Source organism: Pyxicephalus adspersus, chromosome 7 (assembly GCF_032062135.1).
Source record: "Pyxicephalus adspersus chromosome 7, UCB_Pads_2.0, whole genome shotgun sequence".
NCBI classification, from domain to species: domain Eukaryota; kingdom Metazoa; phylum Chordata; class Amphibia; order Anura; family Pyxicephalidae; genus Pyxicephalus; species Pyxicephalus adspersus.
Window position 1 is genome coordinate 42116976 of NC_092864.1, and position 16533 is coordinate 42133508.

General features: G+C 37.3%; 1 protein-coding gene across 20 annotated transcripts in view; it reads right to left on the reverse strand.

Moving 5' to 3' along the window:
* BAZ2B (bromodomain adjacent to zinc finger domain 2B) overlaps nucleotides 1–16533 on the reverse strand; it is a 185077-nt gene that overhangs the window by 56600 nt on the left and 111944 nt on the right. For all 20 annotated transcript variants that reach the window (XM_072418200.1, XM_072418211.1, XM_072418199.1 and 17 more), the window contains 2 exons: nucleotides 14580–14726; nucleotides 772–951 (listed from right to left, as the gene is read on the reverse strand). In XM_072418200.1, coding sequence (XP_072274301.1) covers nucleotides 772–951; nucleotides 14580–14724 — 325 coding nt within the window. In that variant the 5' untranslated portion in view covers nucleotides 14725–14726. The remainder of the gene's footprint in view (nucleotides 1–771; nucleotides 952–14579; nucleotides 14727–16533) is intronic.

Below are 16533 nucleotides of genomic sequence, written 5' to 3' on the forward strand. Positions count from 1 at the left end.
GGCTCGGTATTAGATGAGAAGCCGTGGAGGTTTTCAGTCTGTATAATGGAACATAAGCATAGACGGCACAGCTCCAGCGGCCACACTAAGCCTAACAGAACGGTGCTGTAGATTACACTATGTACAATGGCTCCCTACAGGGCAGTACATAGTCAATGATTTCAAATGTCTTTGGAGAACTACAGTAACAAGTACCATTTATTTTCTCCAAAGAGGCTAAAATAAGTGGAAACAACAGCTGGAGATCCGATAGCTTCATAGATTGTGTGTGTTAAACCTCTGGGGTGCCCATGGCACAACATAATATGCCCTCAGAGGTAGCACAACTACTTGCTAGATAACAAAACTTTCTTATGTAACTTATCAAACAAAAATAAGCTGTCTCAAAGGATGTAAAAAAATAGACTTCTTCTGGGTAACAGGCACTGAAATTTTCATACTCCTGACAGTGATCTAGGCTATGTGCCTTGTCCACGATGGATGGAATTTCATTATAGGTGTTCTGATCTGCAGGCTGATCCTGTGGAAGGAAAAACATTTTCTTTCCTACAGTCCAGGCACAAGCCCTGGAAATATTGCTATTTTAATATTTATTAATATAAAGAAAAAAAAATAACATACCTAACGCAGGTAAGCAGCAATTTACTGTCTATCTTGTATGCATACTGTATATGATATAAGGTGCTAGAATAGCTGGAGAACTATGGATCTAAACATGTTCCTCAAAGATTCTGCAACTGTAACAAAAGTGTAGAGGTGTGCAGTTTTTACCTGGAAAAGGTGCTAGCTGGGGATGTGCTGCTAAGGCTGTGGGTGTTCCAAGCGTTCCCAAACCACCAAATTCCGAGTGTCCTGAGCTGGCTGCGTGTAGGCCGAAGACTGGGTGGGTGATCATTGGAAAGGCACTGGACAGATTGAACGGCTGGTCTCCAGAAGCTCTGAAGAAATGTCCTGCAGGAACAGACACAAGTACATTAGATTACTAGGCATGGAATCTGAAATGTACAATCATATATGGTACGCATGGAAATGATATATTAGTATAGATTGTTATCAGATTGTGAATACTTTTTTTTTATCTTTGCTGTTTCTAGTGGTATTTTATGCATGGCACACATGGGGAATTTTTACAATTATCCGGCAAACAGGCACATTTTCTATTATTCACCTGCTGTGGGTGCAGAGTGATTACTTACTCCAAATATCAATGGATCTCTGGACAATGTTTAATGGGGAAAGAAACATGACAGTTTTACCATAAGACTACCATAGACAAATCATGTCATAGGACAGCTTTGTAGGGTGGGCTGTTTTATAAATACATAGAATGTCACTGCGATCAGTATTTACAACTGAAAAGTATGAATTCCAGATATGAAGTGAATAGGACAAAATTGACTGTGCTTGATAACCATAGATAACACCCCTATAGAGGAACAGTCAATGGACTTGATTTATTAAAGCTCTCCAAGACCAGAGAAGATAAAATGGGAAAACCTAAGTGATCCAACAAACCTGGAATAGATTTGGTCCAGGATTAAAAACTTTTGCCAACTAATAGCCATTCAAGGTTTGTTACATCACCAAGGTTCTTCAATTATAACCTATCTTCACCAGTCTTGGAGAGCTTTAACAAATTAGGACCAATGCAACCATCATTTACACCTTTGAATATGCAGAATTGTGAATTTTCAGAAAGTTAAAATGGTATTATCTTAATACAGTTTTCTTTTACAGAGACTCTGTCCTGTAATGCCTCTGCTGCCTAAAGATTATTCATATTTGACCCTTAAGAACAGCAGATGCCTGCATCCCCCATGGCTTGCTGTTGTTTCTTCCATTGAAGCCCATGTGTCTTGTAATAAAATGGGGGCCAGCAGAAGTAACCACAGTGTGCAATGGGGAAGGGGGAGGTAGGTATCCAACAAACCTGAATATGTCCAAAATAAAGAGATCACTGATCTACAAGACTGAAGATCTGACGACCCGGTGGTTGGATAGATAAGTATAAAGCCTCTTCTCCTGCATGTCCTTCTTTGTAACAGTTTTATTTAACCCAGAGACTAACCCAAAAATTTAATGCAGCATCCTGTTTTTTACTATATTTTTATTTTATTATTAGATTCCTGCATATACATAGCTCAAGACAGCAGGACTTCATCTGACTGAAAATGATTACAGCAGGATTCGCACACTAGTAGAGCAGCTACAACGTATGACGCCAAAATAAAGTCATATCATACAGCTTTACGATGATTTGCAATCCTTCTTGTGTCCTAAATGCTAAATATAAAAAAGATCAATTGAGCTTTGTTTTCTGATGCTCATCCTTTCCTGCCTTTTGTAATGCAGTTTTTACAGCTTGTCTAGACAAAGGTCTGAATCCCTACAAAACAACACTAATTATGCCAGAGACCCTTAATACTTGCGTCCATCTGCCCACATTACAGAGCATTACCGATAATGCTAGTTATACATTTATGGTGACAAAGAAAATACCTACTTAACTCAGCAATTAGCTTTCATCTTAGCTGTATTCATGTATAGCTCTTTCTCTCTCTATTTTTCTTGGCAGCTTTAATTTATAGTTTGCATAGTAGATAAAATGTCCCCAGGAAATGGTACAATGAGAGCGAGAGAAAAAAAAAGAATAGGCTTTTGCTGAGATGTTACACTGGAGAACAGTCTCCAGCAGCAGCAAGATATTAAGTAGATTTAATAAATACATTTGTTATGCCAGGTCTAAATCCACGCAAACAGGCAAAATCAAATTACCTAAACAACATGCGGTCCTCTCCAGTGATATCCTATTGAAATTACCATGAAGATCATGTATGAGCGTAAAGCTAAATGTAAAGAAAGTAATAGCTCGTCTTGAAATTGTAATGTATAAGGGAGAAGAATAAAAGCAATGTGTCTGTTCATGAATGTGCAAAGTGTGCTAACCCTTAACATCCAATCAAAATCCATTTTACACCAATTTTCTGCAATACACCAAAAGTACCAGAGAACAGAAAACTTTGCAAATCTTTGTGCTGCGTAAAGGATGAGTGGAGGCAGACATAAAAATGCCATTAAACCAGTTATGCGCTCATTTAAAAAGAAAAATAGGTAAGGGTTTATGCAGGTCATGTGGTGCCACTGCAGTGCATTGCATTTGAAATGACATCCCAATACTCCGTTAACAAAGCAGGCAATGTGATCACACTGCAGCGCTCCACAATACACATTCATTGCTGGGTGCTGGGTCATATCCAACTTTAGGGCTATTGCCATATATTAGCAGCCCATACATAATAAATTAAAAATTCTACTGTAACAGCTCAGTTGATTAAAAAGGGACCTTACAATTTTTTTTCAGAACAAGTATAAATATCTGAATTTTTCACAGCTACAAGCAAAACAAATTCCTTGTAATCTGACATTGACATCTTTTGAGCACTATCAATACACACAGCTTAGGCATGTACACATGTCAAATGATTCTCACCTGATACGAATGGTCAAGCTCAGCTCGAGCAAGAATTACGAATGGTTGAGCTCAACTCGAGCCTCTCTCCCCTCTCTTGCTCTCCCCTTCAATTAGCATGTACCAAGGCACAACTGACTGGCTCCTTGTGCTGCCTATTACCCTCCCAGTCTGAGATATGTTGTATGAGGAATGCAAGGGGCTAATACAATTCAGGTACTTACACTGCTTAACTTTAAAAAGTATTGTTCTAGCAGGTCTCCATTATGAGACCCACACAAAAGTAACCCTACCTTCCTCCATTGTAGGTGAATGTAATATTTTTGGAGTTGTTAGTTATAAACTGGCCAGAAACCATTGCCAGCAGGACAGAAAGTGAGGCTGAATCTCCTTAAAAGAGCCAGTAAACACTCAGCAGCTTCCTAAATCCATTTAAAACTAGACTTTTGTCTTTTTAGCTAATATTTACAATATTTTGAATAGCTTTTTGTTAAAGCCATGTGCTATAACCTGACATACACTATAAGGTGTGTTAAAAGTCCAAGCATTTTTTAAGCATTAAAATCAGACTTGGTGTTGTAACTTTGTACTTTCATGTCAGCTATTTCTTGTTTGATAATTATGCCAAGTATATTTTCTTAGGAAGGTGAGGCTATGCACACACCCAGGTAGTTCACTCAAAACGCGCAAAACAATGGTTTCTCAACTCCATTTTAACCACATAAAATTTCAACTTTTTCTAATGAAACAATTTGCATGATTTGCTTCCCTTGATGTCTGCTGACATTACTCAGATGAAGGTGAAACTTGAGACAAAGACATTGTATTACATAGATTGGGGAAAAGGATAGAACCTCTGTCAGATTTATTTGGTGCTTGCACATTAAAAATATTTCTAATGATTTTTGTCCCATGCTCGTGGTCAACAAACAACTAGCAGATATCCCGTATTTAAAAAAAGACAAATTCGTATTATAATGCATCATATTGTATTGTTAGTATATATATATATATATATATATATATATACCATATAAAATATATATTTATTATTTTCTCCTGATGATTCTGCAAAAAGAAACCCACTTCCTGTCCTAGGATGACAACACTCACTGACTGTTGAGGAATAATGTGGTCACCCTATGGCAAGCAGTGTCTCAGGACTATACTTCCCCCTTTCCTCATCTCTATAACAATATAAATATAATTTCCTCATCTCTATAAAGATTTTTTATGCAGTTCACAGAGAACTGGAATGGGCTGGAACTCTCCTCTTCCTGTGTCACTGTTTTTGTCTGTCATTTGCAACCCGTTTAATGTACAGCACTGCATAGTATGTTGGTGCTATATAAATACAGTTTATTAATAATAATAAACATAACAATGCTGACTGGTAACACTCAGCAGAATCTGCTTTATTTTATTTTTTACCTTTTAATCAAAGGCAAACTCTTATTTTGTATAAAAAGCAGAAAGTTTTTATTGATGTCCAAAATTATTTAATCTATTCGAAATGAGAAAGATTTGACTTTAGATACCTCAAAGGACCAAAAGGGAGCATATTAAATAAGTTTAGTCTTAGGCTATGTACACATGTCAGATGATTCTCGGCCCATACGAATGGTTGGGCTCGTCTCATGCAAAAATCTGACGTGTACAGAGGCTGACTGACGTCATTCATGGATCCGTCCTGATGGATCCATGAGGGTCCGACTATGAACGACCACAATACAAGTGAAGGCAGGAGGGCATGGCGGGGTGCAGATCTTTCGTTCTTCCTCCTCATGTCTCCATAGTTTGTTTATCTGTCACTCTTTAGTCGCTGGAAATGATCTTTCAGGACAACAATAATTGAACGGGCGTACACAGTCTTGGGGTTTAACAATCACCTTATGGACTATTACTTATTGTTATTTGTTTGGTAAACACATCAACAAATAAACAACATAAAGGCTTGATAACAAAAGCAAAAGCAAGTAACATGGATTCCAAAGCAAAGATGGTTAATGTTCAAAACCAATGGCAACGCAAAAGACTCATTTCTAAAGTTTTAAACTAAAGTTAGCCAATGCCAAAAACTGTCACATTAGTACACATAACAGAAACATGTTTCCACAAGTATACACCCGAAATGTATATATTAGTATTGGATGGAATCACCTGCCAGCCTAATTGAATAAAAAAAATTCTTGAGAAAGATCTGTACCTTTGAAACTCCATCAGATAAAATAATCAGATCTAAGGTGAATTCAGTTAGTTGACCAATTTTAGGAAACAGATTGGTTGTAGGTTGATGGTAAATATTAAAAGTATACAAGTTGTATGAATGTGAATGATCAAGTGCATCTGATTGGAATCTAATCTGAATTCTGATCAGTCCTATTCTGATAAAATGATCAGAAGGGCAGAATTCTGTATTCTGACTGATCAAATGACAAATGGAAAAATTTCTGAATTGGTCAGTTGGGAGTGGGGAAGAATTCGAACTCTTGTCAAGTTTTATTGCAGTCAGATGTTCCAATGGAGAGATTTTTTCACTTCCTGTCTAATAAAAATGTATTCTCGCCAAGTTCAGAAAACTCTAACAGCAACACAGACCAAAGTAAAAATTATTAGCAGGAGAATGCTAGAACCTCTAACACAGAAGTAGAAGTGATGGGAAAAAAGAGCCCTATGGGAAAAAAAACCCTGAAGTTTCCCCATTCTACCCCCATCCCAAAAAAAGTTTTGCTGATACACTTTAAGTGGATGGGTGCAGAGATCATCTAACCGTGCCATAGAAAAGGAAAGGTATACCAGGGCACACAATTTGTATGCTCAGCTAAACCAGTCTTGAAGTGTAAACTCTATGGAGAAGGAAGGAATGCTATTATATCATATTTTTGCCGAAATCCTCCAGCCAGCAAAGATACTTTCAGAATTTTTTACCTACCAATGTCATAAAATAATTAAACCCACCAATGTCCACCCATATCTAATATAACAGCTACAGATGCGCTAACATTTAATAAGCACACATTTCTTCAACAATCTGGTCATCAGAATGAACATTTACATGTTGTATTGTACTTCGGAACACTAAGAAGCTCTGTCATAATTTGTCACAAGTTTGCCATTGCTTTGCTTTGATCTTTATGTGTATAGAATATAAATGGCATCATTAGTCATACACGTATACTTAATTAACCAATATGCAGTCACTCGATGGAGCTAAAGGACAGGAAAACATCAATTCTCACCGCATACAAATACCAGGTTATTTTAAAGGTGACTGAATCTGCTGAAACCCTCCTGCATGGAAATTGTAGGCCCATTAAATGGTGTGTGAGAACAGAATCTGAGGTCACATTGGCTGCATTGCATTAAAGAATCTCTTCTTTGTGAACTCATAAATTATTTGTTGGAGTAAAGATGAATACACTACGGCGAGCCAACATGTATCAGGTTTATCTCTAAATTCGGCTGAGGAAATCAGCTTTATATCTCAAAGCAATCACTCATTACCCGTCCGAAATGTCAATTTCTTTACAAAGCACGATTACCCAGAAAGTCACTTCTACCATGAACTGATAAAATGCTTGACCGCTGAAGCCTATGGTAGACGAAGGAGATCTTATTTATTTACAACGGCTTTCAATTAATTCGACTGGAGGCATACCACCACATGCCCTTAGACAATTGTTCTCTTGGGGTAGAGGGGATCCATTGATTGGAATGTATTTTCCCCTCTATTTTTCCTTTGAGGTTGGGCTAGCTTCAAGGACGTCTGTAGAGCACACAAACATGTATTTTTGTTTAATACAAATCTGCATGTCTAATGGATGTTTATTAATATGATGTGTAGTCAGTTTTCTAACAACAACTAACATCTAAACTCAAGAGCAAATTTTCAATACATTGCAGCCTTTTAGTAGGCAGATGTGGTGGCTGCATTAGGACTACATTACCCTTCCTCCCTACCCTTCTCCATAACTTAAATGGAAGAGGTTTTATAACCCTTTATAGAAAAACGGCAACAATGTATATGAAAAGTTAGCATAGACAGAAAGCACTTTGCAGTTATGAAACAGATATAACACAATGCTTCTTCCATTACCTCCAGTGCCATTATCTCTACCCAGTCTACTTTTGGTTTTGATTCTTTAGCCATGGTAATTGGCCAAAACGGAATGACTAACTTCAGTCTTTCTTTCATCTGGGTATGCCAGGATTGTACACTGAGCTACACATACACAACAGCGTACATGCAACAGAAGGCTACAAAACATGCAGGTAGGATTGCTTTCCATAGCATGCCCCTTCTGCAATAAAGAGCTGTCTGTTTGCATTTTTTACTTGGGGTTTCTCAATAACTCTACTGCCATTGTTGTGCTTACAAATTTAAAGAGTTACACCACCAAAAAGAGATCTGAGGAGATAGGACTGGTGTGGGTAATGGGAAAAATAATGTGTTCAGTAGAGATGAGTAAAGTGATTTCAGCAAAGCTGATTTCATTGCAAAATTAACGATTTTGCCGTCAGCTAAATGTTCCCAGAGCAGAAACCTTCAATTTTGCTGATTGAGCTGAGTAGGTTAAATTTGTTTAAACTTATTTTTGTTAGAGGGGCTGTTTTTTGGGGGCGATGGGTCTTTTGGGCAGTTTTATTCAATTTAGTGCTCTTTATATTCCATATTTCTTTCCTGCATTTGATCATTGTTTTTGCATTTGATAATTATTTGTGTATTTTCATTATTCTCACTTCAGCCTCCAATTAGAAGAATTTGACAGCCCCCCCCCCATGCTCCCATTCTGTATTATGGGCACTGGTGATCTAGTGAAAAGATAGCCAGAGAGAAGAATAGAGTAAGTATTTCTCTACTAAACGATCATTCAGTTCTTCCCTCAGTGCGTAAGGGAAGAAAAACTAGCCACACAATAGTTTTTTTCGGGCTCAGCTTTTTTTTTGTTTTTTCTCCTGGTTCCTTCTCTGTCCCAACCAATTTTCCAAACTAAGGCTTGTGGGGTCTACTAAATTTGTCCATTGGGGATTCCTGAACCCCAGACAGAAGTAAATGCTCGGAGATAGAAACTGATAAGTGTACATATCGAACAATTTGGCTGTTGAGTTGATTTTTTTATTTTACATATCACACGAGCTTCCACCCATCATCACTGGCTAGTTCTAGAATTGGTCACCTGTACTTTGTTCCCTGTTCACTTTTCTGTATTGTGAAGGACAGCATTTACTAAGAAGAAGATTTTGCAATACACTGAATAGTCTCCTTCATGTAATAATGATCACACCCGACTGACGAAAGGCTCGTCCACTAGGAAATCAAAGAGAGCCCAATTATCGAAAGCAGTGAACAAAATCATGAGAATAACCTACACTTATCCAGCCATTTACTACCAGCCCAGTAAAAGAAAAAAATGTCTGTGATTTCTGAACTAATATTGTGTGAATCTTCCAGTTTCAATCTAGAATCACACTAAAACATCAGTTAAACACTAATAAGGCTCATATGGATGCTACCTCTTCCCTTTCTTTACAAAGCCCCAAAGCCTTTTTATTCTATGTAGCTTTTATCTTTTAAAGACTGCTTGAACATATATAATAAAAAAAACCTCTGTGTTACATCAGATTTTTATTTCAGTTAAAACCTTCATTTTATTTGTTCTCTACAAATAGTTAAATAGGTAAATAATGCCTTGAATTTTTCCTTTTCCTCAAGGACCCTTGACAGTGAGTGCTAGGCTGCTATCCTATAATACTGCACCTTATCAAGAGACACATTCTTTTTAGACAGGTTCAGAAGAAAGTTTCCAGTACAGTACTTATTCTTCAATTTATCTGCATATCTCAAGTTTTAAAGGAAACCCAGGAGAAATAAGAAGCCAGTGGGTGATTTGACCTACATGTGACCACTAAAAAACATAAAGACCGTTTGTCACTTTGCCCATTCAATGTGACAGCATCTTTAAATATCAGCCAAATGTCCAATAAGCCCATTATTAAAATTTTGTTTGATAGATGCTACTTTTTAAAGCAAGGAGAATAGTGAAGTGATCCACAGTAGGTAGAACACTACCTATTGCAGTGATTCAGTACCTATACAAGTACAGAATCCATAGTTACCCCTACCTACATTACCATTCTTCCTTTTCTGGGCTTTCACATTGCTCATTGCTGTAAAGCCTCTAATATAAAAAAAATGTACAAATTATTTTACAAGTGTAAATCATATGTAGATGACTCCACCGAGTGACTGTTAAAACAGGTCTATCACCATTTTTTTTTTATAAAAAGGAGACCCCCTCCCCTTTCATCTTTACCACAACAGCAGTACAGTCTGAAGGGGAAACCTGCAGCCTCCTGAGATACATTCCGAACATATCCCAGGAGGCTGCGCCAGGAAAAGAGATGGGAGGTGGGATGGTGCAGGTCCGACTGGACTAGGATCGTGGACAGACCGACGACTTTCCATCTTTAGGAGTGTCATTTTTACTGAATTTTCTGCTTTTCATGTCAAGCAGTCACTTGGAAGTACAGAATAAAAGAAGGCATGGGCGAAGTTCAAAGTGGCTGTTTTTGGGAGAAAGCCTGTGCTGCTCCAAGAGAGACCAAACATACGGAACTAAAGGTGTTTGTCCTAGGGGTTAGCACCCTGGCCTTTGCAGCCCTAGGTCCCAGGTTCGATTCCCAGCCAGGAAATTATCTGCATGGAGTTTGCGAGTTCTCCCCGTGTCTGCGTGGGTTTCTTCCGGGTACTCCGGTTTCCTCCTACATCCCAAAAACATGCAGTAAGGTTAATTGGCTTACCCCTAAAAAAGTTGACCATAGACTACATTATTGACATTTGACTATGGTAGGGACATTAGATTGTGAGCTCCTTTGAGGGACAGTTAGTGACACAACTATGGACTTTGTACAGTGCTGCGTAGTATGATAGCGCCATATAAATACTGTGTAATAAAAATAATAAAAGGCACCAATGGTTTAAGGGCAACTATTAAAGGACACATTTATAAAGGTACAGGAGTCACCTAAAACAAAGCTTCCCTTTAGGAATTCTTGTACGTGAATTTACAGTAAGTGCTGTGATATTATGCTCTGATATAAGTAAGCTTTCCTCTCCATTAACATTTTTGCTGACATAAGTTAGCACTTTGTACATGTCAGTAAAAAAAAAATTCAGGATTCTGCAAACATGTTTATCTGAAAACCTGTGTCCCCAAATTGGAAATACAAAATAAAAAACAATTATTACATGTTACTCTTTTACCATTTACAATAGACAAACAGCATTGTGTGCCGGGAAATAGGCTCTTTACATCAGAACACTTAAGAGGGAACAGAAAGCATGTTTGTCTTTCAGAACGAGCTTTACAGATTTCCCTGTTAAACGAATAAAATGCCAGGATGTTTGTTATTGCCGGCATGTCAGTAAAATATACTCTGTGGGATAAACCAAGCATATGGTTTTGCAGCAATATGTCAGCAAAAATAAAATGTTATAGATTGAGTTGAATTTAAAAATGAAACATTTGCTATGTTATATGTAACATTTAAAAATGTTAACAAAGCCTAAATATTACTCCAAAACATCTTGAATTCCTCCTGCAAAATAGCAGTGCATGTCATTGTATGCAAGTGTGTCTTACAAAATTTGGAGTGAGATTTGGTGATATCCCTACCGTGCTTCTTACAGTTCTCCATGCATTTTTTGAGGGACAGCAATGGCCAACATAAGGCCACAGAAAACCTATACTTGTATATACTCTTTAGGAAATTTACATATAATTACACACAAACTATACACAAATTCAGAAGTTGCATGCTTCCTTTTGCTCTGTTGTCCTCCACGATTACATAATTATTAATTAGTAATTTATGCTACACCCTGAGTGATGTCATGTTCCACCATCACTTTTACACCTAGACAGTGCCACCAAGCTTAACCCCACCCAGTGTAATGAACTATGAGATCATACCATGGATATTAAAGGAGTCTTTACTATTCAGCAAATACTAAATTCTTGTCTGTCATACTAAAACCTCTGGCTTTTCATTCACTGACACACTAAGCCAGAACAACAATGCATATGACTTTATGATATTAATACTTGTTCCAGGTCTCAAAGTATTGAAGCCACCCTTCACGTATTTTTCTCTCTCGAAGGACAGCACCATTTTTGTTAAGGGTGAACATAGCCTCTGGGGTAGGGAGACTGAGCAAATGTTTCTCTCTGCCTGCAGAAAACAAATGATTTAATCTCAGCTAAGACAAAGTTACTGAACTAAAAATATAGGATTCCTTTGTTTTTGAAACATTATATTATTGCTGGACGTCATGTCATGTCAGAATTTTAGGTAGACGTGTTTGGTTACTAAATAGATCTCTTTAATATACTGGCAGCTAGTAATTTAGGACGTCAGTATTGGCAGCCCCCATAATTTTTTGGTCCATTTCCAAAGAATAGTAAAAATAAGGTTTTATCATTGAAATAAAGCATATAATATGATTAGTAGTTCTGGATTCTGGACACTGCTCTGATTTTTTGCTCTGGGAGTCTTGGCACCGTTCTTTTCAAATCAGCCACCAGCATTAAACGAATTTGTAAATTAATGGACAACTGACAGATTCCATTATGGAGTCTGTGAACGAATGAAGACAAATGAGGCTCGCTGCACCAACGTGGGTCAGTAAAAAGCCTTATAGCATTAACGTAGGCATGTGAATGATGCCACCCTGTTGTTTATGTTTTGGGTACCTCTATTCATAACTGACGATGGTGGCAATTCCCCTTGTCACAGCATCAAATGCATTAATCATAAACCCAGAGAATTGTATAAGGAAACGTTAGGAAATATTATTACACTAGTTAATGTTTAATGCATTTCACTTTTTCATCGCAGACGTTCTGTTTCAAAAACACCTTTATTTAAAATGTAACTATTAAAATACAATGTAATCCCTGATGAAACACATTCCTGTGGGCAGACTCTTGTTCTCAATAGGTGTATTAAACTCATGATTAATTTTCTAGCAGAGAGCTGACATTTTAAATACTGTTTTTCCTGTACTGTTGATGAGACTTATTCCCTCTTGAAATGTCACTGCAAGACTCAAATGTTTCTATATCAAGCAAGCAGTGTAGGGAGGCATACGCTCAAATAGGACTAAATAAGTGAATAATGCGGGGTTGTGTAAAGCGTGATTATACAGAACGCCGAAACCAACACTTGAAATATAAAAATGGTATACGTGTATTACATACTACGCTATGTTATCATCTTTAGTTAAGATGCTTTAAAGAGAACCTCTCACAGATCTGGGGAACTCAATGGGCATATTTATCTTTTCATTGAAAAAGAAAATTCAGCCTGATCATTCAAACTACAGATCTCAACATTCAGCTAATTCATGATCCTCTGCCCTCCTAAGACTCCCTATTGTGCAGGTACAGTAAAGTTGTCCATTAAAATAAGGGACCAGTGGTAGAGTTTGGAAACATATTATTTCGAATCAAAGAAACATTTTGTATTATTCACTAAGGATTCCAAAAACATGCAGTTAGGTTAATTGGCTTCCCCACAAAATGCAGCCATCACTGATAACATTCAAAACAGTAATCAAGAGTTTCAAAAAAGTAATCAATCAACCAGTCAATACTGGCAACTTTTGTGCAATATTGTTTACCACCAGCAGTTGGTATTGTATCCTCGTGTAAAGTGTGTAACACATTCTTTAATATTAAACTGCAGAACAAGAGTTTGTTTCATTTTTTACATGAAGACACAGCTCCATCTACTGGTGTGAACTGTGAAAAAAAATTTTTTACTGTAATTTTCAGATCAAAGATCTTGGTTTATACTTAAGTATATACAGTACTTTTCTTAAGATTGGACAATCGTAGTAAATATTAACTTAATTTATTTTGTGAAGACTCTCCACTTCTGTACACCAGTTTTATTATTACAAAGTAAAAAAGTATGAACTTAACAATACAAGGTAGAATAAACATATTTTAAAGAGTGGGAGGCTACCATATTGCTAAAACAACACAGTGTGACTGTTTTAAAATGGAATTAATGTAAATAAAACAAAAAAATTACACTTACCAATAATCCTGCAGGTCCCTCGATGGAGCTAGTCCTTCCCGTGATCCATTCGCGTCATCCTGTAATGCTTTGTTCCAGCAGTGAGGAACCGTCGGTTGCCACCGTTTTCATTCTTCACTTCCTTCTTTTTCCTCGATCTTCTCGGCACGTCACCCGATCTCACCTGAGCAGACGTAGGCCGCTGCGTGAGATCGCCATCTCTTTCCCTTAATAGAAAAAATGCCCCTTCTGTGCATGTCTGAGATTAGGGCATGCCCAGAAGGAGCACCTAGAGCCTTCCAGGATGCGTGACGTAGGTATCTAGGGAGGCTCTGCGCTAGAAATCAGTCTTGATCACTTAGGCAATCAAGACTGAAAGGTAAGGTGCTGCACCTTTTGTTGCACTTAAAAAAATTAAAAATGAATAACCGTTTCCCTTTACATATAAGGGTGGTCTACCCTTTTATGTAACGTGAAAATATTGAGTTTCGGTACACTTTAATAAAAGTGTAAAGCTGTAAATGCAGAGTAAGCTGTCCTACTGTCCATCATCCAATCATATGCAATCATAAATGACAAATTATTGGGTATTAAAGTGAACTTTCACCACATTTAGAGGTAAGTGAAAATGATCTTGCAATGTTAAATTCACTTTGCAAGTGCTCAACTTCAATTACACTGTAACTATAACATATTTCATAACTATTCCAACTCAGGTCACTTATACAACAGCCCCGTAATGGGACTTTGCATAACATCAGCCACACTTATAGAACAAATAGAAAGAAAATGAAACATGTCTACATAACTAATAAAAACCAGCCATGCATTGAATGCCTTATACAACTGTCTTAGGAATATTACTGAATATAATAGTAACCTCCTTTTGCTTATTTTGTTCCACGAAGGTGACTAATTACCTTCACATGGAGCTTATAATAAGTAGGCATAAAATAATGATAACAGTATGTATCTGGGTTTCTGCAGAGATTATTAAGAGATGGACTATAAACATAATTCAACCTACCACAAGCAGTGATGGAGGAGCTCAGAGGGGTGACGCCCGTGGAGATGCCCCCTTTAGAAACCACTGTAGCTGCCGATGGGGTGGACGGTGAGGAAGAAGCCACCGAAGATGAGTTTGATGTTGTTATCCTCTCAGCAGACTCCATATCTGAAAAAAAGAAATAGAAATACATTTATATATATAGGCAGACCTCGGCTTATATAAGGAAAGGCCCCATAGACCCAAATCAGATGGTAGTTTTCGAGGAAGAGCTTCCTCTGTTAAATACAATTACAGTGTATGGGGGTTCTTAAATCTTCCTAACCCTAAACTATTCTAAACTATAACCTAACCAGCACCTGGGGCGATCATCCCTGATCCATTTAACCTCCGAAACATATTGTTTTTTTCACAAAGGAGACTGCATGGAGAATCCATGGAGTCTATGGAGAAGTAAGTGTAGAGACAAAGGGCCTGATTAATTAATGCTCTCCAAAACTGTAGATAGACTAACACAGGAGAACATGGATTTTCTAGAAAACATGATTTTAATCCTGGACCGGGTCCATTGCAGATTTACTGGGTAACCAAGGTTCTCCCATGATAGTCTATATTCTCCAATCTTGGAGAGCTTTAATAAATCAGGGTCAAAGAGACAAGAAGTAATTTACAGGATTATCGGGTGAATGCATTAACTATAAGATTATTACTATTTATTGGGCTCTATTTAAAAAATCTTACAGATTCATGGGATCCAATGGCAGTAACTGATTCCCACCAGGTAATATTTGAGGGAATGTCAGATTCCCTGTTTTTTAAATAGAGCCCAACCTACTGCTATGCAAGGCTGTTTCAAAGATTCTACCACTGTTGCACAATTCCCCTTAAAATGATAGTCCAAAAGTAGACCAAGCACATTGTTTATATAGGCGGACCAAGGCTGGAGATACAGTATATATACCCAATAGCACATTTCTAAAAGGGAACACCATGTACATTTCATAACTATAGGTGGGCAGGGGGTTTAGATTCTGTACTTTTCTTTATAGGTGCAGCTATTCTTTAATCTTTACTTTGTGGGCTGGAAACACAAACTTTTTTGAGTGTTGTCAGTTGTATTTCATTAAACTGTTTAGCCATTCCTGTTCTCGGCCTCCTACAACATAATGGCTAGTCATTCTGCACTCCAAGATAACAGGTAGGAAGATTTAAAATACTTTCAAAAACACATGAAGTGTGCAGAGGACACAGGACAGCTCTTATTTTTTGACACGATCAACAGGTATTTTTTTGTTTTGCATTTATCAAGCAGATTCACCAATATGTCTTCTATAGTTTAGTATACAGATCAAAGGGAGCAAATAAAAGAAGTTAATCGTCACAGTTTTCATATGCTTGAAAATGAAATGTATTGTATTAGGTAATATTTCCAGGTATGATTCATCAATAAGAACATTAACACAAGCCAAGGTCACAATGACTGTTAATGACAAATTAACATGATTCACTAGCAGCAAATATATAAACCCAAGATGAGAATAATTAATCAGGGAGTGCAAGAAAACTCAGCATGTACCTTTTAAGGGCCAATTAACTCATAAAGAGATCACACATTTAACAGCTCCACTTTTTACATTTTTTATAGTACCATGGGTGTAATTACAATGGACCTCATAACTACAGGGAATATTAGTGTTTAAAATACCACTGCCAATAATATTCATAACTACTACTAAACTACTAAATAATTTAAAACTAGCTACTTCCTTTCCCCTATTACCTTTGCCTATGAGGGCAGATCTGACAACCTAAAATAGCTCTGTATTTTACATATCATTAGGTGATGCTACTGCAGTTTTTTGGCAGTCGTTTCTGTCTGATCGGTCAATGGTATCTGGTGATGGTGGCTTCAGTTTTATTTACTAGGGTCCTACTGAAGTTAAAAAAAAGTCTGAAAGTTCAAGAGACAGTCTTT